Source organism: Leuresthes tenuis, unplaced genomic scaffold, assembly GCF_036924035.1.
Source record: "Leuresthes tenuis unplaced genomic scaffold, fLeuTen1.0.hap1 SCAF_7, whole genome shotgun sequence".
Lineage (NCBI taxonomy): Eukaryota > Metazoa > Chordata > Actinopteri > Atheriniformes > Atherinopsidae > Leuresthes > Leuresthes tenuis.
In genome coordinates, this window is record NW_027325361.1 from 24,127,188 (window position 1) to 24,154,027 (window position 26,840).

Consider the following 26,840-nt stretch of genomic DNA (forward strand, 5'->3'; position numbering starts at 1 on the left):
TGGAGTCAATCGCTAGTTTACAGTTTGTCAGTAAAACATTTGCTTCGCAGATTGGTCCCATTAAACAGTAAAATAGAGGATGAAGTGTTCATCAGACAGAATGACTAAATGGAGCTGTGATTCCTACATTTTTAACTCGATGTATAAAGTTTCTGTAATCTGAAATATGTAAGAACTTGTCCTTGTTGTCTTCCCTGGTAGACCTGGATGAACTGGCTCTCAATAGCCTTCAGTGTGGCCTTATTCTTCACTGTGGCTCTGCTGTACAACGCCTCCTGTCCCACCTGCTACTCTCCCTCCAACCCCTATTGGACCATGCAGAGGCTGCTGCAGGACCCTCTCTTCTACTTGCTGTGCACCATTACACCTGTAGCCGCCCTGCTGCCCCGGTACTCTTATGCTGCATTTGTAGAGGAGTGAAAACACAAGCTGGTCTCTCAAATATTTATGATCTGTATCATGAAATATCTCTGTTATTGATACCAGATGCCTTTCATATTTATTCCAAGAGCCTGGCATTTATCGTTGGAGTAGTGCTGAAGTGTGTCCTGATGTCTGGCTTTGTTTTATTTTCCAGATATTTCTACAGGGCGTGTCAAGGCACACTGTTTCCAAACCCAGTGCAAGTTGGAAGGCAATTGGACAAACTCCCCGCCGACACTCGCAGGAACATTCTCAGCCTGAGCAGGGTCAAGATAGGGTCACCGCTCAGTCCCAAGCCTCCCTTCCTCCCCCTCACTAAGCTTTCGCCCAAAGGTTGCGATAAAAAAAAACAGAGGAGCATCCCTGGCTGCAAGGCATCACGAGCCAAACAGGGTGCCGTCCCACAAACAGATGAAGAGAATGGCTGTAGAAGCCCACCGGCGCCCACACACGGTGAAAAACGCCTATCAGATATCTACACATTAGTTTCCACAGAAACAAACACTCTTCCATACACCAAAGACGCTCTTCCGGTCTCGGGGGAGCTGCAGTCTCCTTCTAGCAAAGACTCGGAGTCTCCCGATAAGACATTAGAGCCATCGGATGTGAGTCTGTCCAGCTGGACCACCTCCACGCCTCTTACCACACAGACAGACAGCATCCAGTTGAGCTTGCCCCCTGTCGGAGCGTCTCAGTATGTCCGATACACGAGGAACTCAGAGGACGGACTCATAACTGAGCACACTGTTCACCCCGCACACAGGACTCTGCAGGTGGCAGAACAGTCGCTGTACACCGCCTTATAATGTCTTACAGTCTTAAGTATGTTACTCATACTCCAATTTGCACGATATATATTTTTTTTTAAACTCTTAATTTTATTGTATTTTTTAAGGATTTTATTTTATAAACTATACAAAAAGGTACTTTATATTTTGGGCATAAAGCTAAGGTAAAAATGTTGTAGAGATTTGGGAGAAGGAAGAACTGGAATGTCTCCCGTCATGTTTGTGTTTTGTTTTGTTTTTCTGACTTTACAAAGATGCATCTCAGTACTTGACCAGGTTTTTAACCAGACCAGAGTAGACATTCCTCCGCTGAGTCATTTGGGAGTGTGTTTTCTCTCTGATATGGCACCCTGATGATTCTTTTAACTCGGCTTGTAGGGGCATTAAGAACTGGACCAGACGCCACTGTGGCCTCGAATTGCTGAGAGAACTTTAATCTTTTCATGTCTCCCTTAAAACACGTCTGCATTTGTGTGCAAGGACTTCTGTGTTGGATATCCCAAAGTTTTATATGATCATGCAGGGAAAAAAAAGTGGCATTCACTTGTTAGCCTTGTTGCTGGATCACATTTATGTTGCTCAATTTAAATTAATGAGAGTCATTGTTGTTACTATTAAGTTGCACAACACATTCCATTGAATTGTTTGAACTGTTGACTTTACATATACTTGTGCATCAATTCTCAACAATATTTACATTTCAGTCTTTGAAACACTCAGACTCTACCAGGAATTATGCTCTATTTGTGTGCGTGGGGGGGGACTTGGTTTAAAGGTTACAATCAGGTTTGGGTTTGTGTTGCAGTTTTATGTTTTATATCTATTAATGTCCGCATGAAGGTAGAAAGACAAGTTTGTCTCTTTGTGTTGGATCAGCAGATCTCTTCTCGCGGTGCAAGTCAGTTTTACATGTCAAATATAGATTGACATATCGGGCATTTATTGTTGTTAAACCAGATCGGTGAAATTCCCATGCCCGTCTCAGGCTGGAATTGTGGACAGACTGTTAACCTGTCTTAAGTCTGGAAAAACAATCAAATCTTTTGGCATCTCAAAACTTTATCAAAATATCTCTTTTGGTTTTTTTTATCCGCTGAAAAATCTGGGGCTTGTCTGCCGGATAATAAGCAACATATCTGATCAGTAACTGAAGTAGCCTGGATTACTGCTGTTAAACCACAAAACACTTCTTTGTATATCATGAATAAACCCGATATCGCCATGATAAGTTGGTGAGTTTAGTCACCTGTAGACTAAAGCATCCGAGTTGTTTCCCTGTGCTTTTTACTAACTTCACAATCTTGTGCTATTGGCATTTGATTCATAATTAAAAATGTATCATTTATGATGGGCACAGCAACCTACAAGTTTAACCAGTTTAAAGGCTAGTTTGAGTACAGGGAAATGGCTAACCTGCCCAGCAGCTAGCTTTTTCCAGAACTAATACAAGTTATGTAGCAGCATGTCTGAAAGCTGACTGATTTATGATTATTACCTTGCTGAAAAAACTAGTCGTCGGCGTAGCTTAGCACGTTGGTGAGCTTTTAGAGGTACTGGGAGGCATATTTTTTGTATCCTTGGTCAGAGCCAGGTTGGACTCCTGTCTTAATGTTAAGCTTATTGTTTTCTGGCTTTACATTAATACTCAACAAATTATGAGAGTGGCAGCTAATAAAGCTGGAGCCAGCAGACGGTTGCTTTGCTTAGCAAGGGTGGAGACAGAGGGGAACCTTGCAATTCAGCATCTTCTGTTGGTACACTTACATCTATAAGTATATTGTGTACATTTTAATGAGTCCATGGGGTAGAATTGTCTTAAATCAAGCTCACAATATTTGGCCACCATTTGGCCCAATTGTCCCTTGTTATGAAGCCATTATTCGGTATGTGTCACTGTAAACACATCTGTAAGCTCAAAGTAGCAAGTGTTGGAGTCAAACTACACGATTTGAGAAGAGTTAGCCTGGCTACCAGTTAGCACCATCCAAAGATAACTAAATGTGCCTACTAGCAAAATTTTATATTATGTTTTTTCTTTAAAAACTCTTACAAAGTTTGAAGTGGTCAGTACTAAAGTTAACAAATGAGATATGTTTTGATAAGTAAGATTTAAAACCCCTGATAAGAAGATTTTGTTCCCAGTCTGGGCTAAGCTAACTTTCACCTGGCTATCTAAACTAAGCTAAGCTAACCTAATGCTCACCTGACTTTACCTTTATAGATTTCTAATCCAAGTATTAGAATGCAAATTATCATATTTCCCAAGTTGTCAAACTATTCCTTCAAGCATTGCAAAGCAGTTTGACAATAAGCTAATATCATGAATGACAACCAGGTTTACTTGAAGGTCCTATTCACTTTTTTGTATGTGCCAGCTCTATCTTAAGCCAGTCTGTTTTCTTTCTGCCAGTGTTCAGCTGCAAACCAAATCCTCTGTGCTGAAAGGTCTTTCTAAATGGAAATGATACTGCTTTAAAATGTAAATTTGCACTTTGAAAGCGTGATGTCAGAGCTGCCGTTGAGTATTTTTAGCGCTGGTGATGTCAGTGGTCAGATAGAGTATGCATTGAATGGGAGGTGCCATTCTATTCTTACTTTTGCAAACAATATGAGCTTTTTGTCACTTCACAAACTAAGAATGGGAGATTAGGAAAGATGCTACAGTTTAATTGATGAGCATTGGAAGCAGCAGCACCTTTAACAGTCCATGATTGTTTTTTTTCTACTGCAGTGTTTTTGTAAAAAGCAAACATACCAAAGATCATTTATATATCCGTATTTTCTATGCAATTGTCTGTGCCTTAACACTGGATAAGAAATTGCAAAATCTGCTCATGACGCTGAATCTGTATGTGTATAAATATGATGGAGCATCTTTGTGTTTGTAGATATTTATGAGGCTAGATGCTACGTGGTTTTCTTTCCTCCCGAGTCTTTTTTTCTTCTTCTTCTTTGCACACAGCGCCTTTCTCTGGCATGCTGTTCAGATTCAGACTCCCCAGTCTGTTCACTTTGTTTTATCAGTTCAGTCTGTTCTGTACTCTCTTCATCACACTTAGTGTGCCAGAATGAAGCGCACTGCTGCATTCCAACATTCCCACTTTCACTTATTCCTCACAGCAACACCAGTTACTTTCACTTAACACTGCCTTGAATTTGTCGTATTTCAGCGTTGTTGTTTTTTTTGTTGTGAATGTTTTTGGGTTTTTTTTGGCTCTTTGTTTGTATTTTTGGTTCAAAGCCGGTTCTACTGTAAGTTTAACATTTTTACACTAGTTCTTGCTTACAGGGGGGGGGGTACTTATCTACAGTTTGTCCTTGATCTAAATATCTATTAGAAGTTCTTGATGCGCCTTTGTAAGGAAGTGGAAATAGGACATTCTAAAGAGATTCAGCTAACTACCTACGTGGGAAAACTTTTAAATTTTGTTCAGAAATACAATATTTTATATCAGGTCTCTGTCCTTTTTATTAATTGGAAAATTCTTGCACATGGCTACATGTGAACAAAATAAAGTAACGATGTAATAAAGTTTTTCTTTGCTACCTGTTTCTCTGGCGTGGATTACGTACTCATTCTCTCGGTCTGTGGTTTTGGCCTTATTTGGGAATCGTCATCATCTGATCATATTAAATGATATAGCTCTGTCTTTTGAGACAACTGGTAAGCGTGTTCCTCACTGAACATTAAAAGCATGCATGCGTTTACACTTATTGTTTCTACAACTTTATTTAACTTGATATTGACAGCTGTCACTTACACACCGCAGAACATGGAGCGGTTGAGCTTACATTTATAAAGAATAGGTGTTTGCTCCAGTCTTCATGTGTAATACTGAATGTTGAGAATGTATCTAGTACCATAAGTATGCATTTGTGTTTCATATTCACAGTTTTGTCCTCTTTGGCAGAGACTCCAGTCCCCAAATCTCCTCTCCCATTAAAATAATGTCATTGTGAATAATACCATACAAATAAATGAATAGACTAAACCAGCTCCTGTTAGTTAATGTTAACTGAAAAAACATGAACATTCACAGTATGAGCTCTATGTGCTGGACAAAAGATAGGTGCGCCAAAGAATTTGATGAAATTGCTACCTCAGTGATGTTCCAAGTGAGCTTTTCTGACAAAAAGTTGTTAACTACCTTGGATTTTTTTTCTACTTATGCCTCCGTTGTATAGTTAGAGTTCCCATGTAGTTGGACTTACAGGTAATGCCAAGGGTCTATATCCCCTTATAATCTTTTTAATGATGGCTCATCCATTAGCTTGGGATTTTCTCCATTTCAACTGAGGCCTCAGGTACGGGGAAGATGAGGCAAACAAAGTCAGCAGAAACTGGAATCATCACGTCTTCAGCACTGGTGACCTAAACAGATAAAACAGGATCTGCAGTTTAACTGTATCAATAGAAAATCTGTTCTACATTTTTATAGGTTGTGATTTTTTTGGCTTTATTTGCTGTGAAGCAATTGAAGATTCATCAGTTTATTGCTCCATTCATTTATTTATTTATTTTTTTTTTTGCGCTCCCTCCTGACCCCTGCAGCTGGCTGTGCACCACAAAGGCCCTTGTTTATCAAAAAAGGCTTCCGTGGCCAAAGACGAAGTGGTGCAAAGAAGAAGTAACGTCTGCATTTGTAAGAAGTAATAGTGTTTTGTTGTTGCAGAAACAAACACTCATCAGGCTAACTTATCTGATAGCAGAGCTGCCATTTTTGCACATACACACAAGTTGACCCTTCACCCCTCAGAGTCCGTTCGCCTTTTGAACTAATCCTGGCTGCAGTTTCGGGGGGGGGGGGGTAATATGTACACAGTCAGCTTTCTTTTGCCTTGAGATTACTGACCACTGCTGCACTTTATAAGAGTAGGTTCCTCATCCAGATATAGAGATAATGATGACTCTTCGGTCCTCGCACTGCGGCTCTCTCCATCTCTTTCGGGCCGAGTGAAAACCAGTCCAATTGATCATCTGTTTTTTTTCTGCACCCTTGGTGTACTCACCAGAGAGTGTGACTTTGTGCATTGCCTTTGTCTCTGCACAATCGTTTGTGTGCTGCATCTGCCCTCTGTGCACTATTGTAGATAAGCAGCACGTGCGTTATTGATAGTATAATTAAACAGGCTCCGCTGTTGAAATGAAGGGTCCCTGACAGACTTCTCTCATTTTCTGTAATTACTTTTTGGATGACCTGCAGTCCAGAGACAGACTGGAGACTAATTCTGCACAAGCTAATGGAGTTTAATTAGAATTTTATCAAAGGGGGGAGTTTGTGGATTCTGGTCATTAAAGTCAGCTTGACCTGCCTGATGAACCACTGTTTTAACAAGGTTAAATCAGAATATTTTCTATTTCCCAAGCTGCCTTGTAAATAACCTGATCCAATTAAGCATACAAAGAACTGCATTATGGGAACTGTTTGTTTTAAAAGCTTTACAGCCTCTCCCTTTCATTCAATGCACTACATGCACTGAGTTTTATTCACTTGCGCTGATGCCGATATGCACTGCAATGCTTTTGATTCCAAATAACCGATAAAGCCTTTTTTATTTCTGAGCCTGAGCAGTTGGTGGAGGCATTGTAAGCATCAAATCTGCTCCAACACGTAGGAGTGGCTCAGACAAAGCATTATTGCACTTTTTCACTCTAACATCCCACTGACACAGGAAGCCAGCCAACAGAAACAGCAGGAATAGGCACACAAAGATAGAGAAACACCTACAAGTTCTTCCGAGTCTTTGGTACACCTGACGGTAGGCTGTTAGAGGAAAGTGGATTGAGATACGTTTGAACTATGGTTCTATGGTTCTACTCTTTAGCTTAGAGGAAAAAAGTGAACAGAGTACAAGCTTTCAATGATAATGATAATTAGAAACCAGAGTACTGAATGAGTTTAATGTTTGAACTGATATGGTATTAGTTTAAAAGTAACAGGTCACCAAAGTTACAATTTACCCTTTGGCCACTATGAAACTGAAAACTAAATTACATTGAGACCTGCCCAGCAGTGGTTCTTATTGTGAGAAATAATGGATCATTAACATCAGTAGGATTTCTTCTCTGAGAACCAGCAAAAACTCAGACAAATCTAGTTGAACAAATCTAGTTAGTCCAGTAGATATTGAGAAAAACTGGAAGAAGTAGATGCTTTAGTTGCCTAAGAAGAAGCCATCCAGGGTTCATCATCTGAGGAGAGCAGATGTTTGTACACACTATCCTGGCATTACATCCAGTAGCCATCCTCTTAGAGCCCTCAATATTTAGCTTTTTAATGGAGAGTATCTATGTTGTGAGAACAGCGGGAGACATAAATCTGTATATAAACAAATTCCTTGATTTTGCCTCATACACATTATAGTCGGCCGTTGTTTGACCTGGCTGTTGTGATGATGTCAGCCTCCGTATTCTGCTGAAAGTCAGCGGGGCTGATGAGCTGGGGTGGAATGCCAGATATAAAGATGTCTCCAAGGTATGTGTGTCCTGATCACAGAAGACATTAGCCCTGTCTTGATTGCCTCGGCGACCTCTGTCTCTGCTCACTGTATGGCACGCTTCCAGAAATCACTTAACAGCCATGATAAAGTACTCCTCTATTCCACAATACAACCCTGTCCTACATGAAAACTCCAATGTCCTTTACTAAACCAAACAGCCGACTATGCCACTGAGATTGATTGATGCCCTGAAGGAAGAGAGATGTGCCGTGATTATGTCAGTTTTAGCTGTGGAGATGATACTCATATCAAATATACAGTAGACAGAGCAGATATGGTGTTCTGTTGGATGTCTACCAGAATCAATGGTTGCTAAACTTCTAACGTCCCCCATTGGAAAAGTTAAAGACAAGTACCAGAGCAAAAATCAACATTTTTACAGCATCCACACAGCATTATGGCTACTCTTTCACACAAAACTTTCTCTTTCTTTTATTTTTATACAAAGAACTTCTTTTCAAACAATTTAGACAAATGATTAACTATATGACAATTCAATTCTTCAAAAACTCCCATCACACAGACATCCAAAATGCTGCTTTCAAAACCACTGGTTTCCCGCCCGAGGGCCAGGATCTCCTTTAGAAGTTAAATTTTTTCTTTTCTTTATGGTAACTCAAAGGCATCATTGCCATTCATTCTGATGTGATTAACTTATTAGCCAACAAATTACTGTAAATTACCATCAAACTGGAGAGATTTTCAAATATTCCTTTGTGATTTATTTATTTTTATTCGTATATGTCTTATTGGAATCGGCAAAGTAAATTTCCCGTTGATCATTCATCTGGAGTTGCATTTCTCAGTCAATGTCCAGAGTTCATTTGACTCCTCGCTCCATGTTTAGTCTCCACCAGCTTAGATATTTGTGTGTGTGATGGCATCCTTACAGCTTCTCTTGCAGGATGGCTGGCCTGATTTTTGCAACTTCTTGCAGTTTAAGTTCAAAAAGAAAGATATAAGTACTTGTCCGGCCGAGCCAGAAATTGTAAAGAAATTGTAAAATCCTTTTTTATTCTGCAGGTAGTTTCATCTTTAACCGTACGTGTTTTAGAAACTGATCATCCTGTGTGTTTTATGCAAAATCTTGCAAAGCAATTGATTATAGCCACTAGAGGAAAGTCAAGGAATTGAAAAAAATATGGTACTTCCCCTCTGGAGAATAATGAAAGGCAGAAAGAGAAATGCAGAGGCGTTCGTGATGCAGATGCCTGGTGCTTTGTGTGTTGACAGGGACACCTTCTGTTCACAAGGATTATTGCAGCCATCTTTTACAGAGCTGTAAAATGTACAGACTCAAAGACAAAAGGACAACGCAGATCATGATGATACATTTCATCAAGATTTATTAGGAATTTCATACAAACATAGGAATTGCATTATTGCAATGAGAGGCGGCTCGATCACTTCAAGGAACTTTCAGGAACGTGTTCGTTATAACCTCTGAAGTGATAGACACAGAAAACCAAATGTCACACTGACTGTAAAGCTCTATATCTGCCTTGAACTCTGACAGAATAACAAACATCTCTGCGCCACAAGATTGCACATGGAGTAGATAATACATAATTTACTAAGGCTCTACAGCAGAACGAGACTGCAGCCACTTTTCACTACCTGCTTTGTGTGACAGGTGTGATTTATTGTGTGTGAATATGATCTAGAGGTTACGAATGAGAGAGCGCTGTGTGTCTGCCTTCATGAACACAGCCAGCAGGAATGATTCTCTGTATTCAAACGGTTCACTCTGCCTCTTCAATCGCGCTTTGTGTCTTTTCAGTCAATTAAGCAAATTCGATTTTTGCTTGAATCATATATGGGTCACTTTAGCAAGATAGGAGGCCGCTTTGCTGTGTTGTGAATGTAATTTTAAATGGATACATTTGTTTTTTCCCCATATTTATTCACTCTCACTAATATATGAGGACAACATGAAAAGTTTCATATCAGAAGTCTTTGTAGGTCCATGTAAAATCATTAAGCAAAATCTAATTTACAAACAGGTTCAGACATTAATTTAGTACTTTATTGAAGGCATTTTGGCAGCCGCTGCAGCTTGGGGGCTTGCTTGATAAGTCTCTACAGAATGTTTTTCCTCCTAATTCTCTTTGGTAAACTAAAAGTGGGCTTTCAGTGTGTCTTTCACTGAGACTCTCTGTACCCTGGATGCTGTATTTGTAACATTCTTGATTATCATGGTGTTAAGCTAATTTTGCACATCCTCGCACTTAGATTTTACATCGTGTCTCTGAGTGTCTTTATTGTGGCTTCTTTACCAAAAAAAAAGTTTGATCACGGAGGTGTTCGTCCTGTTCAGGGTCACAGGAGCCTGGAGCCCATATCAGCTGTTGAAGGGTGAGAGTCATACAACAAGCTGACCTGGTTGCCAGCGAAGAATTTGCAAACTCTGCACAGAAAGGCTTCAACTTAGATTCAAGCAGGTGTTGCCTTGAGGCAACAGTGCTAACTACGCCACTGTGTCGCCCCAGATGCAACTCAAGGATCATTAAAGCCGAAAGTAAATTACAACAGTTCAGATTGTGCCCACAAATGGTCTAAATACCTCTGTAAATATGAGATTTCAGTGTCTGGTTTTCAATAAATCAGATTTTTAGTAATCTTCTCACGATGGGTGATTGGATTCAGATTGTCACAATTATTTGGAACACAACTAAAGAGGTGAAGGGGGTTTGTACTGTATTAAAAATGTGTCAGCAGATGTCAGTATACAGCTGTAAGAGACAGAAACAACTGAGAGGGGTTTTCTGAACTTCCCTATGCATGTCCAAGCTCAGGTCACCTACCAAAGGCCTACTTCTGTACAGTGTCCCAGCTGTCCCCATCTGACTCTGCTCTTCTGGACAGAGATCTCCGATGTTGTTCCTGGGATTTGTTGGAGTCATTCTCCTGATATGGGACTCGGCCCCCAAATGCTCTTATTATCACTGAATTACCACTTCCTCCATCTTTTCAACTTCCTCTTTCAGCCCCTGGTACTTTTTGAGCTTCTCGTGTTCCTTTTTAACGTTGCTGTCACTTGACATTTCTATATCTATCACTACTGCTTTTCTTCTGTGATTTGTCGACCCCCACAATGTTCGGTTTGCTTAGCCATCTCTAGTTTAACATTGTGAACCTAGTGCTCCCACAGGATCTTAGCTCAGGTCTACCACGCCTTACTTACAGATGTTCCTGTACTCTATTCCAGCTGTGCTGGCACCTGCACCTAGGGTCCTGTCTATTGTGGTTGACACCGGCATCTACTACTCTTGTGCTGCCACGATTGGTGCCGCCGTGCTGTCTTTCAGACCAGCTTATTCTAGCTGTTTTGTAGGTACTTGGTTGTGGCCCTAGTAGCCCTAGTAGCCTCTTCATGGTTGTCATTTGTCTGTGGGACCCCAAGGTATCTGTGGCCGTCCTGAACATCTGCTACATCATTTAGAAATATATTTTGTGCATTTATAAAAGTTAGTTAGTGAATCTCATTGGATCTCTCTTCTTCTTCGTTTTCTTCTTCTTTGGGGTTTAAAGGAGGCATATTGTGGTCTCTTTTAATAAGTTTGGATAATATCCTTTGGTCTTACTGAAATAAATGAGACAGGATTTTCTGTCCAAATATCTCTTGGCATCTAGCATCCTTGAAGCTCTTTTACTGCCATCTTCTGGAACTAGTTGTTCATCCACTTATTTCAGTTCTTTTAAAAGTCATTTAGGAATCCTATTAAGCTCTACAATCCCTGGCCTCCACCAAGCCAAGATGCTTTTCAATGAAGTGTCAGTCATCCCTGTTCTCCTCATCCCAGTTGTCATTGTTTGTCTTTCCTCGTCTTATCTACAATATATTATGCTCACATACAATACTAAACTGTTCTCTGTTGAGTACAATAATCACTACTCCAAGGTAATATTCCACTATGATACAGTTTCAATTATTTCACTTTCAGACAGATTATTGTGACTACATCAATCATGAGGATTATTATTATCTCTACTTCTTTAACCAAGAAATCTCCATCGTATAAGTGAAGAAACAAATTTGTCTGGCTGGATCACCGTTTCAATGAAAAGAAAGCCTATCTGGCGGGCAGAATAAACTTTGCCCCCTCGCGCTGTACGGGTGTCCTACCACTGTGTTTTTGAGGGTCGCGTGTGGAGGTGAAGAGGGGGTACATGACGTTTGACAACCCCGCGCTGCATGCCGGGATATAGCACGCTCTTGTTTACAAGATGGTAGAGGAAGGTGTTTTTTCTCTGACTTAAACCCAAATAGTGTTTTCTCTTCCTCACGCTGCTACCCTCGAGCCTTATTTAACGGTGTTTTTTTTTAAAGAAAAAAGTCGAAGCTGTTATTTTTCTATTTTGAAACGGAGCGACAGGAGCTGTCGGCAGCAGCTGTCAGAAACGATTTTTTTTTTTTGCACTGTCACTGACAGACATTTACAAGACTATCTTTGAAATCGCAGGTTTGTACAGGAAACTCTCTGCTGACTAACACGAGATATGAAACTAAAGCCGTCATGTCTGACATGTTCGTTTTGTTAGCTTGTCAGGCCGTTACCTAAAGGCTGAAAGCGCTTTAAATTAGCCAGGAAAAACTCCTCACTGTCGTTGTGCTGTATCATGTTGATGCTGTAGTCATGATTCACGCGCGCTGATTTCTTTTCAGCTCTGTTTTCAGAATGTGCGGTAGCCAGTTTGTTTGCTCCTCTTTTTAAAACGGTTGTTTGAATATTGAACAGGGGCTTGCAACACAAAGCATGACAAGTCAGCACTGCAGCTATATTTAGGCTTAACCCAGGCTGTTTGAGATAAGTTTAAAGGTTAAGAGTTCACCTTTAACTAAGATTAATCACCAGGGTGACTAATGTTGCCTGCCTAACCTGTCATCAACCTGAATGTCCAATCAAAACACTGACTACAGTTACTGTTCCTGCCACACCCCGACGGGGACATGGAAGTGTTCTGTAAAGTGATAAATGGTCATAAACTGCATGTTCTTAGATAACCCTAAATGGAAAAAAGTTGGGATGGTGTGGAAAATGCTGTGATATTGTATACTTGATTTAGTATCCATCCGTTGTGTTGCATTTCAGGACTGAAACATATTACAAAAAAGTCAGTAAAGCTCTTACCGCTTTGTAATGTTGCCATTTCTTCTCACAGCACTTAAAGGGCTTTTTTTTAGGACTGAGGACATCGAGCGATGGAGAGTTTCACATGTTATTTTGTCCCCAGTGTACTGCAGACAAATGTTAAGGTGTGCAACAGTAGGGGGTTGCCATCTTCACATTTTATTATTGGCAGACCAGTTCTGTATCCGTAACCTCTTCTTCTGCAACCATGCTTTGCCAATTTGTATATAATGTTGTTTTGTCATGGTTGAAAAAAATGCATGTTGGTCTAAAATCTCGTTGAACTTTTCTGCATTAGTGCTGTCATCACAGACGTGTGCGTGAGCTTTGCCAAAGCCACTGATAACAGCCCCACACCATCACAGAGCCTGGCCTGTGAACCAGTTGATGATGGCAATCTGGACGGTCCTTTTGTTTTGAAGTCCGGAGCATCACTTTCCTCCAAAAGAGATTTAAATACTGACTAATCTGACCACAACTCAAGGTGAAGACGACCCCGCTACATTTAAAAAAGTGCATCTTTTTCCCCAACAGTATTCCTTCGGCTTATATGCTGTTTCAGTTTTGTTTAACTGCTGCGACTCAGAGCAACAGTACAACTCTGTGTGCTGATTTATTAGCAGCTCAGTTCGACTAAATATTACTTAACTCGTTTTTTTTCCCTTTGTTTCATTTATATCATCTGCTGAAGCTGTCTAAAGGCTGAAGATAAAAACGCTAAAACGAATCCCTACACCTATTTTACATCCTTAGCCCGGGTCTACGATTTGGAACCCATTTCAGAAGTTGCACGTCTTCTTCGCCCCCTTCATTAATGCTTCTGATGTTTCCGCCCTTCCATTACAGCAAATTGATTAACATGCATGCAAGGTTCCAGCCACCATCGCCGACCAACACCCTAATAATCAACAACGATAAACTGAGCCGTGTACCCACAGCAAATAAAATCTCATACTGTCATTAAACCTTTCTTTCAGAGGACTGTCCTCCAGACCTGCTGACGGGTATCTGAATCCAGCCGAATGTAAGTTACTCTGTTTTGGACTGAACTGGCGGGAGCTATTAGTTAAATTACTATTTTTACTTACTTCCGAATTCTCATTATGTCTTTGCATACGTGGTAACGCTTGTTGGATGTCATGTTCTTTACAGAGAAAAGCTCCTTGTTAGCATTGCATGAATGTGTCTGTGGCTTTAAGGTCAGTCTGACCTCCTGTTTAAAACTCTTGCACAGGAACAGAGCGACTGCAAAGAAACTAATTGAGCGCTACTTTCGGCAGTTAACTGAAGGCTGTGGAAATAGCAACTGCAGGAATGAGTATTGCGCATCGAGTTGTGACTTTCAACCTTTGGATAAAAATGCTGCAGCTGCCAGGGCGCTTGAGCTGTTTAAGGTTAACGCCAAACTCTGTGATTATTACCCTTCCATCAAGTCCAGCACTGACGAAAAGACTCAGATGGGCAGTAAAATGAGCATTGAAGATTTCTCAGGTAATGTAAAACAGACTCTTGAATCTTATGGACCTTGAGTTTGAACCTGTTCTTGAGTGTCTCGCCTTCTTGTTGCAGATGTTCACTACCTCACAGAGCACTCGGTGTCTCGGATCCTGGGTTTCTGTGAGGAAGAAGGGGACTACTCTGCTCTTGTCCGTGTCATCGGCAGGATTTTCTCCAATGCGGAAGCCCTGATGAAGAGTTTTAGGAGGGATGAACCAAATGTCACCGAAAACCTTGATTCCCCTAAAGCAACAGATGAGGAGAAACAGAGTGAGCAAACCTCAGAGAAGAAGGACGCCTCCTCTGCTGCTGCTGCTGCTTTGCCAGATGACACTCTCAATGGAATGCTGGACTCCCATCAGGTCACAGTAGATATCGACGGAGTTCGGAGAGTCTACGACAGACTTCTATCCATCGACCAGGTGGAGGCGGCGCTTGTGAATGCACTCATTTACCTCACTCCAAATGTGGAACTTGATCTGGAATATCTTAATGTGTACGAAACAAACCCAGATTATCTGAATATCTTCATTATAGTGATGGAGAACGGTAACCTTCACAGTCCTGAGTACCTCGAAGTGGCATTACCGCAGTTCTGCAAGGCGATGAGCAAACTGCCGGTGACCGCGCTCGCTCGGCTGTCAAAGCTCTGGTCGACATATGATCTCCCACAGATCCGCCGTATGATGGAGACTTTCCAGCAGCTCATTACTTTCACGGTCGTTAGCAATGAATATGATGCAGAAAATCTGGTAAATGACGACGAAACTGTGGTGGCTGCGACCCAGTGCTTAAAGGTGGTCTTCTATGCAAGCATCCTGGGAGGGGACATGGATGTGGAGCACAATGAGGAGGACGACGATGAGTCTGAGTCAGATGAACTAACGCTGCACGAGTTGCTTGGCGAGGAGCGGCTCTATAAGAAAGGCCCACGAGTTGACCCCTTGGAGAAAGAGCTGGGCGTCCGTTCCATAGATGGCATCACACCCCTCATCCCCTTTGAGGATTTTCTCAATGAATCGGTGAACGATGTGGTCGAGATGGACAAAGATTTCACCTTCTTCAAAGTCAACGCCGAAACTAAGTTTTCCTTCCAGAGCTGCCCCTTCATTCTCAACATCATCACTAAAAACCAAGGGCTGTACTATGACAACAGGATCAGGATGTACAGCGAGCGACGCCTTACAGCTCTCTACAGCATGGTCCAGGGCCAACAACCCAACCCCTATCTCAAGCTCAAAGTACGCAGAGACCACATCATCGACGACGCCCTTGTCAGAGTGAGTCCCTGCGCATTGCAGGAGGATTAGATGTGAATCTGAGTGTGTGTGTGATGCCGGGAGATAACCCTCCCTGTGTTGCAGCTGGAGATGATCTCCATGGAGAACCCATCTGATCTGAAGAAGCAGCTGTTTGTTGAATTCGAGGGGGAGCAAGGTGTGGACGAAGGAGGAGTTTCAAAGGAGTTCTTTCAGTTGGTTTTGGAGGAAATTTTTAATGCGGACATAGGTGAGGCATAAAACACCACATATGTAGGATTTTATTGAGAGAAGTATAAAGATGATATTTAGGTCATGTTTGGATCATACAGTACTGTTCAAAAGTCTTGAGCCCCTCATTTTTTATCTTTCGCTTCCAAGGAGACTGCTTGTCTAAGAAGGTTCAGACTTTCAATGAATTGTGGCATCTAGTTCCTGTTTCCTTGGCGATATATAAAGAAATCAAGGGTGGCTTAAGACTTTTCCACAGTATATTTAACTTTTACATTGCAAAGAAGTCCCAGTAGTGTGCTGTCGACATACTGATGGGCCTCGAGCAAAGTTAAGTTTCTCCTCATTTGTAGATTTGGAAAAAAATACCGAATGTTTAGAAAATGTGTGGCTCCGGTATTTTCCTCAGAGCCTGTGGGGTGAAAGGATCAATCAGAAATGCCATCCACACTCACTTGTCTGTCCATATTTATTAAATAAAAAATAGGAGGTAATAATCCATTCATTTGAATCTTGTGCAAACAGGAATGTGGTTGGAGGAGGCAAGTTTGCTCTGTGTTTTTTCACTCTCTAAATTCCTGCTTCTGAGCAGGAATGTTCACCTACGATGACGACACAAAGCTTTTCTGGTTTAATTCGTCCTCATTGGAGAATGAGGCACAGTACACGCTTATTGGAATCGTCCTGGGGCTCGCAATTTATAACAACTGCATCTTGGACGTTCATTTCCCAATGGTCGTCTACAAGAAGCTCATGGGAAAGAAAGGGACCTACTTGGACCTGTCCGACTCACACCCGGTATAGTAACTTTCTCTGAAGCCAATACATTGTGAAACACTATGGATTAGGGCTTATTTTAAATTAGAATTCCTAGAAATAAAACCAAATGTTTTATTGCTGGAGTCACAGTAGCACCTCACAGCGAACGTTTTCCCTTTGCAGCTGCTCTACCAAAGTCTGAAGGGATTGCTGGAGCATACCGGCAACGTGGAGGAGGACATGATGCTCACCTTCCAGATATCACACAGAGACCTTTTTGGAAACCCAATTTTATATGACTTGAAGGACCAGGCAGACCAGATCCCTGTTACCAAGGAGAACAGACAGGTGAGATGTGCAGTATGTGCTGTTCAGTCTTCAGCGATGTGGCACACAACAGGCCATGTGTACGTTCACTTTATGTGCACATTGCACAGCTATTGTCGCAAAGCTGATTTTAACAGCAAATGAGGCAGGAAAAAAAAACCTTTTTTAAAAGTTTTTTATTAATCTATTCACAACTGGAGAATCTGCAAGTTTGCATTTTTCCCGTGGTATTATTTTTTTTCCCCCCCTCAATTATTACGTATTTATCGTGTTTTTAATGGTATGAGAAGAGGTCTGAAAGTCATAACTGAACTGATTGGCTTCTTCCTCCTTTGACTGAAATGGTCATTTCACAAGTACAAAAACAGGAACACGACGAGTAGGAACTTACGTGAAATGATTGAGATGAACAAACACAGCAGTGTGCTCTGTACTTTGGCTCATCTAAAACAGATTTTTATCAGAATCACATTATTGTTATTAGGGAAAGATAAAGAAAGCAAATACGCTATCCCTTTGGGCATATTTAAAAACCTCTTTTTTTCTTTGTATCTGTAATTTACAGGAGTTTGTGGATTTGTATGCCGAGTACATCCTGAACAGAAGCGTGGAAAGACAATTCAAAGCCTTCAAAAAAGGCTTCCAAATGGTCACAAATGAGTCCCCGCTGAAATATTTGTTTAGACCAGAGGAAGTGGAGCTGCTCATCTGTGGAAGCAGAGTGAGAAACGTCTCTTCATCTACAATTTTGACACTAAATTATGACTAATGTTTAATTTATGACAGAACACTCTCCTTTCATTTCACAGAAGCTTGACTTTGAGGCACTCGAAAAAGCAACAGAATATGATGGAGGATATAGCAAAGACAGTCAAATTATCAAGTAAGTCTATAGACTGTATAAAGGAAGTGGATGTATCCGCTGTGGCGCTGCTTTATGAAAGGCAGCCTCGAGGCTTTGCTTTTTGAACGGAAGTTTAACAGAATTTAAGATATTTTTTGAAGCCAGCTTTTCGTGATAGTCATTAGCTTCCCGTCTCAGGCTCGGTGGTTACGTCCATTTTATACACAGTCTATTAGCAGGTCTGATAAAGCCTGAAAAGATGCCTTGAGCTGTGAGAAATGAAGTGTTTTCCTTTCTTTTCTGCGTGCAGAGATTTCTGGGAAACCGTTCACTCTTTTGGAGAGGAGCAGAAAAGGCTGTTCCTTCAGTTTACCACAGGCACAGACAGGGCACCGGTGGGCGGTCTTGGAAAATTAAAGATGATCATCGCCAAGAATGGCTCCGACACAGACAGGTACGCAATCAAAGCATTTGCTGCATTCCGTTTGCCTCGGAAGTGGAAGATGTGGAATGACGTCACGTTGAAGCTACAATTCGGGAAAACCAGTTGAGCTTCGTCACGAACCAGGCTCGAAATGAAAAGCAAGATAAGTTCATAACAAAACGTTGAGTCATTTGTGCTGATCACTGCTGTCAAAATGTTTTATGGCTGATAGAAGCCGGACGGCACTGCGAGTGCATAGTGCTAATAAACTGTTCATTGCTGCAGATATCGACACTATTTTTGCGCAGGATAGCCACTTTCAGTTTTGAAGTTCAACTTTCCGAGTTGGAAATCTACTTTCAGTAGATGTGATTAGATTAGACTTTGAAAGTCCAACTTCCGAGTTCAAATGGAACGCACCAAATACCTGGGAATCTATCACTCTGCTCCTCTGTCAGTCCAAAGAGCAGACATCCCAAGTGTTCGGTTTATGTTCAAACACACTTTCCTCAGTTCAGATTTCCCCCTTCTTTTGTTACCGTTCACACAGGCTTCCGACCTCCCACACCTGCTTCAATGCTCTGCTGCTTCCTGAATACTCCTCCAAGGAAAAACTGAGAGAAAGACTCCTCAAGGCCATCACGTATGCCAAAGGGTTCGGAATGCTGTGACAGATTTAAAAAGGAAGAGTTCAGACGGCATCAGAAAAGAGATGGGAAAAAAAAAGGGAGTATCACAAAGATATTTTTGCGAGATGTCATGAAACAAACGCTGCAATAACCCTGTGCCTAATCAAACTCTTGCAGAAACACTCCATGCTGAGGCCTCGTTACTTACTTTGTCACTTTCGTAGTCATTAGACATCCCAGAGTGTTTAAAAACAAAACCTCGGCCATTTCATTCTCATGTGTTTTGTTTCTGAGCAGACTTAAACAAGATTTGATCAGCAAAACTGTGAAAGTGCACTTATACGCAGCACGTGCAGTATGTGAATTTAGTTTGACCTCTCGTGTTTCTGCAGTCTTCAGACTGCAGCAGAATTCAGTCCTCACTGGGCATAATGGTGCTCCTTGGCTACAGCTCATTGTAGCATGTTCACATGCAGCTTTTTTTATCACTGCTAACACAGATAGCCTCGCTGATGAGCTTACTTCCTGCGTGAATGTAAGCGACCTTTGGTTTATTTTGTGGTTCAAACCTTTGTGCTGTGCCTCTTGTGTTAGATATGAAATGAACACGGTTTGTTGTGAACTTGGTTAGTTTGGTTTCGATAGCTCGCAGGGTTTCTGACTGGTCTGTCCAGAAAAAAAAGTGTTTCTCTTTTCTTCTTTGCAAAGAGTTACTGATTGCACACTTATGATCTCAGCTGCCAAATGTGCAGCAATGTCTCTATGAGGAAAAGTCACGTGAAAAGTGTTATTTGGCCAAATATCTCAGGTATAAAAATAATGTGCAGATAATGTGAAACTCGTATGTTAAGCCACTATTATGCAAAGTGAATAAACAAAATTTTAAGACTCCATAAACTTTGTTGTGATTACAATATACTGTAAAACTGGTCAATATCCTGTGTAATAAAACTGTTCACGTGACAGACCCACAGAGTTAACTACCTTTTCCGCTTCCTCGCAGATACGTGACGCTTTGTACGTTAACAATTTCGGATCAAATTCCAAAAGCAGACAAAGTTGGCGTGTGTGTGGTGACCGTGACAGAAAAAGGCAGATCCTTATAATTAGTAGTTTAATTTCTAAGGGAACTTTTAAGGAACTAATATTGTCTGAGGCACAAGACGACTGTGACCGGTTTAATGAGAGGAATGTATGGAACTTTTCTCCAGGGTAAAATAATTATTAACAGTAAAAAAGAACTTCTTTGTTCATAATAGAGACGCTTTACCCAGCATATAGACGCATACAATTGATCTTATATGAATATTTTAATATGTATTCACATAGAAGATTTACAACTGTTAATGTACGCTGACAGTAACTTATAAATAGATTTTAGCTTACTTTGTACATTCTCATACAGTATCAAATGGACATTGCAGTTGCATTTCAGTGTAAGAAATGTGCTTCAGACTTTACAGATCAATACATTTTCTGAGACAATATGAATATAGACCGGGGGTGGAGGGGGAGACATTTTTCATTACTCTAAGGCTATGAAAAGCCATTTCTTTGGCATTCACGAGTGCTTCTGCTCAAAATACTCAAGCTGTTTCATGACGAGATGAGACTGGCTGTCGGTCGGCATACACAAAAACATTCACTGCATACACTGTACACAATTTGACACATTATGTTGATAATGAACATGATGTATAAATAGTTAGAAATGTGGGCATTTACATGAAATAAAGAAGTGTCTCTTTGAAGTTCTCTGGTGAATGTTATATTACTGGACTTTTTTGTCTTTATCAGCCACCACTTCAGAGAGGTCCTCCGGCTTCATGGATTTCACTTTGGCTTCCATCTCGGTGACCCTTTGCTTCATCCTTGTCTGGGTGGAGGTGAACTCCGCCATCAGCTGGGCAAATTTGGTCTGCATCTCATCCAAGTTGCCCTGCAGCTTGACTATTTTCTCCTCCAGGTCTTTGGGGTCAGCGCCAGCGTTCGCTACCGCCTCGTCTATCAGGTTGTCTTTCATCAGGATGGCTTTGCCCTTCTCTTCCAGAGCCTTCTTGGCGTCTGGATATTCAGTGAGTGCCTCCATCAAGTCGTCTTTGGACAAGGCAAAGAGATCCGAGTAGCCCACGCTTCTGATGTTGGCTGTTCGTCTGTTGCCTGCTTTACTTCCTTTGATACCTAAGATACTGATTTCTCCGAAGTATGCGCCATCGCTGAGCACTACAAACTGAGTGACTCCATCATCAGCCACCACTGCTAGCTTCCCCTCCTTGATGATGTACATCTCCCTGCCAATATCTCCCTTCTTACAGATGTAATCCCCTGGACTGAACACTTGTGGCTCCAGCTTCAGCACCAATTCAATCAGCAGACCGGCTTCGCAGTCCTGGAAAATTCGAACTTTCTTCAGCGTATCCAAATGGACATTGATGGCAATCTCGGCCTTTAGCTTGTCGGGGAGGTTTTTCAAAACCTCCTTCTCATCGCAGGTCTTCTTCTCAGTCCACAGGTAGTCAAACCACTTGATGACCCTGGCCTCCAGGTCTTTGGTGACCTTTCGAAACTGCATGTACTGCTTTATGGAGTCAATCTTTGCCTGAAACTCCGCACGAGAAGCATTCATGTTAGAAATCATGGCACCGACGTTACCAACGATACTAGCAAAAATCAGCACACCGGTAAGAAAGTCCCCAATGACAAAGAGAAATTCAATATCCTTGACTGGAGGAGGGGTTTCTCCGATAGTGGTGAGGGTTAGGGTAGACCAGTACAGGGAGTAGATGTACTTTCTTGCCAAGCGGCCATGTTCTGGGTGGCTGATATTGGGATATACCCAAGAGTCTGACCCAAAGCCAATGGTTTTTGAAATTGCAAAGAACACACAGGCATTCCAGTGGATAATGATAAGGATGTAAAGTACGAGATTGCTGATACGAAACATGTTCGGGAAGCTGGTTCTGGTCTCAGTCCGCTCAAAGAACTCGAAAAGCCTTGAGATTTTGCAAAGACGGTTAAATCGGAACTCCGGGTTATTGTATCCGTATTGCAGAAACAGCAGATCAGTGGGTATCATTGAAATCATATCATATTTGAACTGAGGTGTGGTTCTGTATTTATCTCTCAGTTTTTTGGAATCTTTTACCAGCAGGCCTTGTTCCAGGTAACCTGAAGGATGAAAAAAAAGAAAAGAGTCAAATTCTAAATACAAGGACACAAAATCATCTGCAAAGACATTTTTCCTTGAAATGTTTTAAAAAATCTGACCTGTTCTTGAGCGGACAAATGTGTCCGCGTAATAGATTACATCTGAGGTGTAGTCCAAGACCAGCCAGAGGTTTGTAAACGTGTCTTGGAGTTCGTTAAAGCAGGCCCTGAAACGCAAGGAGAAAATAAATCTGCCAGTGCCTGTAACACAAGTAAAGAGTGAGTTAAGAATTAGACTAAGAACATACCTGGTTACGATCATGATCAGGTTATAAAAAACTGGGCCTGCGATGACGGTCAGCCATTTGTAGTACTGGTCCGCAGCTGGATCCATAATCCAGATTTCTTTTCTGAAAACAACTCAACATTTAGTGGTGTGGTTGCAAAAGTTTGTCAACTCTTATGCATCCATGAAAGCGTCTGGCATGTATTTTCTGTCATTTTCCAGTCACAACAGACTCTATGCACCTAATGGAGTACTTACGGGGGCTCCACCTTCTTTTTATCATCTTTCTTATCATCCTTCTTCTCGTCTTTCTTCTCATCCTTCTTCTCCTCTTTTTTCTCATCCTTCTTCTCGTCCTTCTTTTCCTCTTCCTTCTTATCCCCATCCTTCTCGTCTTTTTTCTCCTCCTCCTTTTTCTCATCTTTCTTAATCTCATCTTTTTTGTCCTCCTTTTTGCTATGGATCACAGATTTAGTTTAGACAGTAGTAAGATTGGATCCAGGTGGTCCATTGGGGACTGTCGAGGGGCTACAAGGCTACACGCTGGGTGAGCTACTCTGAGGTTACACAATTTTAGATGAAAGATATTTGTTGGAAGATCAGGTGCAGGTCATACATTTGCCCAGCAGGTGGCAGAACACTACAGGTAAGCTCATTTCAGTTTAGCTCCGCAGTATTCATACCTGTAGAACCCACACCATAACTTGCAACAAAAAAAATCCTCAAACAAGCTATGGAAAATCTGTTCTTTTGAATGGATGTCTATAATGTGGGTGGAAAGAAGGGAGAACTGGAAAACATGATTTTGAGGGTGGTTTTGCCACTTACAGTGCTAACTACAAAAGGTACTAATGATACCAAGCACGACCAATGACTAGAAAAAGCTTTATGCATACACTTACTCATCTGTGTTGTTGCAGTTATTCATGTTATAAGTAGCCAGAGGCCACTTACTGGCAAGACTTTGGAAAGGAACAGAGAGATTTCTCATTCAATTCCTGGGAAAAACTCAGTTTAAAGAGGTACCTGTGATTTTGGGTGCTAGCATAGCACACTTGATCATTAGCTTGTATTCAGCTAGTGCACTGACATATGAGAAGTGTGTTTGAATTTTAGCTGTTTCTGAAAGAAGAAGAAGTTTTAACTTCTCGACAGGTACCTGTCAAACTAAAATATGTGACTTTCATTTTCCTTTATCATTCATTCTCCAGACCCTTTAAGCCCAGACTGACTTTGAAGCAATCGGTTATTTCATGTGCAATGTCAGTCCATTGCCCTGTTTTGCGTGTGTGTTTCAAAATTTGCAAAGAAAAGAAAACCAACTCCTTGTATGTGCAGAAAAACACATTTGAGAACATCAACCTCTGGCAGCACTGCGCCGCCATGCTTACTTTCTCTTTCGGAGTGTGTCATTATGGCCCACAGACTCTGCAGTGCTCTCTCCACTGGGCACATCTTTGAGTTTAGGACCTCTGAAGCGCTCGAGAAAAGAGTTGTGCCTCTCTTCTTCAGGGTTCACTCTGTAAGAAGCCCAGTTCCGCAGCAAGAGGAAGAAGTAAGACAACCTAGAAGGTCAGCGGGAGGTAAACAGCGCAAGGTGACATCCATCTAGGCTAAGAGCGATTGATCATATCAATTCTCTGTATGGACCAGTTGTGGATTAAATTTTCAAATCTTACACTTAAGGAAAATGTACTTAATGTGGTTGTTGCCCCATGTGACAGAGATTCAATTGTGCTATTACATACAGGGGCATTTCTGTGTGAGAAAATTATCAAGTTGCTGGCCAAAGGGTAAGCAGTTTATGAGTAGAACCTGTCAGAGTATCAAGGTAACTCTTTGGGTCCCAAAATAAATCTGTGGAGTTGAGAGTGCGAGGAGGTATGAAAAATAGATGTGTATATATTTTTTCTATGAATATGAAGAGACTGCGGAAAGGATGAAATTGTGGTACCAGACTACATCATTTCTATTTGTAGTGGCCATGACCAGTCATGTTTGAATGGGCTTTGGTTGTATGCAAGTAAAGAGTTCCTGTAGAAGTCAAGAGAAATAGAACACGCTAGCTGAAGTACAAGCTTGGAACCATTAGCTTTCAGTGAGTGACATTTAATTTTTCCTATTAGCTGTTTTAAAAAAACTGATCTGGATTCAGTTTCAGAGAGCAGACAAAAGCTGATTGGTCTCTCAGATTAGCTGAAGGCTTCTAATAATAGAGGCATTCAAGGAAAGCATGTCAGAATTGTACAGTTTGTCCACCAGCACTGGTAAATACAATACCCCGTCTGAATTTGAAAGTATGACTGGAGACGTTTACCTGGCCATTGCTCTTGCACCTGAGTCCGAGCCTCTGTGGAACTCTGAGGACAGAGCTCTCTCAGAGCTGTTTTCACGAAGAGACCGAGCCCTAAAAGACAGAAAGTGGGGGAACAATGACACTGACAGAATCATGCAAAGCAACTCCAAAAATAGGGTAAAACAAACATGGTTCATGATTAAACACATTCACCACCAATGTTGGTGATTTCAGACCTGCTGCCCCCATTTTCAATGACAGCCAGCTCGTTGTCAGATGTGTTGGTGGACCGTTTTGCTGAAGAAGAGACTTCACTGCAGACTTTTGCCATCTTGTCGTATTTGGCGCTGCTAGCCTGTAGCACACATGCACAGAGTGTAACAGTGAAACATTATGGCACTCATTCCAGCCAGAAATCAAACATCACAAAAAGGTGACTCATGGGTGTAGTTTATGACTTCTCTGTCTGTGCCAGAGCGGCACCTAAAAATACGTTCTGCTTATGTCCTTAAACACTAAACAAGATCAGTGCCGTCTTTATTCCTACCATCAACAGGCTTTTAAAATAAGCTATGGCTTACAGATGGACTGTAGCTGGTATGTTCAGTGGTGTATATAGCAGGTTAAGTCTATTAGGACGCTGCTTAAAGAGCTGGTACAACTGTGCATGGCAGTGACAGTCTGGAGAAACAGCCGGCTCTGACTCAGGAGGTTCATCCAATAAACTCCTGTTTTTCTCATGCATTTGAAATGTATGAATGCTCAAAGTTTATCAGATTTTTTTTCAAGTTTGCCACGTGTATATACACTTTTCTCTTCAAACAGATATTTTCGTCTCGGGGTAAATACTGACTCACTGATCTCTGTGGAACACCACTGGTTGTAACACGTGCCCTCATGTAGATTACAGCTAATACCAGGGAGTTAAGCAACCCCCACTAAGTTCAATCACACTGAGAGAACTGCCAAGAAGCTAAGTGTCTGAAGGGTGACGAAGTGGCAACCAGTAGTGTGTGTACAATTAAGATGAGTGACATCGTCTCCAGGCCATGTCGTGCTTTTGTTGACTTTCAGTTTTGCATATATGCACTGCATGGAAACAAAGGTTATTTGTCACCAGTTGAATTGGGTTGGTTGGACATGATTGTAATGTGTTTAAAGTCTAGGCTTGGATGTCGATTTGCTTGCTGTCAGGCAATATGGCCACTACTGGGTCTGTTGCTTCTTGTATCGGCAATTCAACCAGCCCTTTCTGACTGGGTTCGGCTGACAATTGTCATTCCTTTATTATTATTTATTCATTTATGTCACAGATCCTCAGTTGCAGTGTCATGCTGCTTGTTTTAATTAATTTTAGTCACATAAGTATAATCTAATTGTTTATTATGTTATTTATTATGATCAGCACAACCACCAAGATATTAATGCTTCAGTTTGTTCTTTTGTCTATAATACATTGCTAGAATGACAGTAAAGAAACCTTGCACTTTGGTACGGTTTATCCAGCACACTGCTATTTTAAAGACAGAATTTGAAGATGAAATAACGAATCATTCAAAAAAAGAACACGTACAAAAAAAAAAAAACCACACCGCTCTTTTGTGCATGAATATATTTGTACTTTTGTACTCATCTCTAACAGCTCAGTATGACCACTATATTTCTGGGCCTGCATTCTCAGTCTCTGAGTTTTCGGCTGGTCATGAGGAAACTCTTTAAAATTCAGTCCAAATAATCTAATCTTTTCATAGGTGGACTGCTTGAGACCTTTTCTCATCAAGAAATCTCCCTCTAAAATAGGCACATAAGTATTTTCAGAAACAAATGTGAACACTTGAGCTGACTTGATGAAATAAAAGACAGTTTTATGCTTGTTAGTCCTTATTATGAGATGTATAATAGACTTGTAATAACATAACTCAGTTTCTAATATATAATCAATCAATGTGGTTTACACTTGCTGTTACTGCTCTCGTTTTGCTATTAGGAACATGAGAGAACAAAGTGAAGACTTTCTAAAGCTATTTTAAAAAATCCGACTCGTACATTCAGCTGATAACTCACCTGTTTGAAGCTTTCTCACTCTGAGTTTTTCAAGCCAATCAAAGCAGCAATTCTCTGATTTCTCCAGTGTAATCCCATCTTTCCAAGTGTAACTGTAATGTATTTGTTGAAATATTTCCAATGGATTTCAATTCTGGGGTGCAATCACCAGAAAAAGTAGCTGAGGGCTGCCCATAATTGAAGTGACAAGCTCCTGCTGCAAGAGATCAGTGCAGACTGAGCTGACTGGTCCC

At 41.2% G+C, this 26,840-nt stretch overlaps 3 protein-coding genes across 5 annotated transcripts in view; 2 read left to right on the forward strand and 1 right to left on the reverse strand.

Moving 5' to 3' along the window:
• atp10a (ATPase phospholipid transporting 10A) overlaps positions 1 to 4,763 on the forward strand; it is a 40,098-nt gene extending 35,335 nt beyond the window's left edge. For both annotated transcript variants that reach the window (XM_072390075.1, XM_072390076.1), the window contains 2 exons: positions 202 to 389; positions 578 to 4,763. In XM_072390075.1, the coding sequence (XP_072246176.1) occupies positions 202 to 389; positions 578 to 1,229 (840 nt within the window). In that variant the 3' untranslated portion in view covers positions 1,230 to 4,763. The remainder of the gene's footprint in view (positions 1 to 201; positions 390 to 577) is intronic.
• Positions 4,764 to 11,925: 7,162 nt separating this feature from the next.
• Positions 11,926 to 19,053, forward strand: ube3a (ubiquitin protein ligase E3A). 2 transcript variants are annotated; one of them, XM_072390085.1, is made up of 11 exons: positions 11,926 to 12,175; positions 13,822 to 13,868; positions 14,079 to 14,335; positions 14,414 to 15,621; positions 15,706 to 15,850; positions 16,424 to 16,629; positions 16,774 to 16,938; positions 17,483 to 17,638; positions 17,727 to 17,800; positions 18,072 to 18,215; positions 18,736 to 19,053. In XM_072390085.1, coding segments are annotated over exons 2-11 (2,478 nt in total). In that variant the 5' UTR covers positions 11,926 to 12,175; positions 13,822 to 13,866; the 3' UTR covers positions 18,857 to 19,053. The 2 variants fall into 2 exon arrangements, with proteins under 2 accessions (XP_072246186.1, XP_072246187.1); XM_072390086.1 differs by lacking the exon at positions 11,926 to 12,175 and adding an exon at positions 13,233 to 13,328.
• A 1,202-nt stretch (positions 19,054 to 20,255) lies between these two features.
• cnga3a (cyclic nucleotide gated channel subunit alpha 3a) lies at positions 20,256 to 26,700 on the reverse strand. The gene is made up of 8 exons (XM_072390087.1): positions 26,608 to 26,700; positions 24,780 to 24,898; positions 24,565 to 24,654; positions 23,639 to 23,812; positions 22,506 to 22,703; positions 22,270 to 22,371; positions 22,082 to 22,188; positions 20,256 to 21,982 (listed from the first exon to the last, which is right to left on the reverse strand). Exons 2-8 carry the CDS (start codon positions 24,872 to 24,874, stop codon positions 20,586 to 20,588), a joined length of 2,163 nt encoding a protein of 720 aa, XP_072246188.1. The 5' UTR covers positions 24,875 to 24,898; positions 26,608 to 26,700; the 3' UTR covers positions 20,256 to 20,585.
• Between the last annotated feature and the right edge of the window lie 140 nt (positions 26,701 to 26,840).

Excerpts from the sequence above, each read along its gene's own strand:
- cnga3a (XM_072390087.1), bottom strand. The coding sequence starts at position 24,874 with ATGGCAAAAGTCTGCAGTGAAGTCTCTTCTTCAGCAAAACGGTCCACC. Across the intron at positions 23,813-24,564 it reads GGTGCAAGAGCAATGGCCAG|GTTGTCTTACTTCTTCCTCT; the intron begins GTAAACGTCTCC and ends CTGACCTTCTAG. Across the intron at positions 22,704-23,638 it reads GACACACTCCGAAAGAGAAA|CAAAAAGGAGGACAAAAAAG; the intron begins GTAAGCATGGCG and ends TGTGATCCATAG.
- ube3a (XM_072390085.1), top strand. Across the intron at positions 17,639-17,726 it reads TGCTCATCTGTGGAAGCAGA|AAGCTTGACTTTGAGGCACT; the intron begins GTGAGAAACGTC and ends TTCATTTCACAG. Across the intron at positions 18,216-18,735 it reads AATGGCTCCGACACAGACAG|GCTTCCGACCTCCCACACCT; the intron begins GTACGCAATCAA and ends CCGTTCACACAG.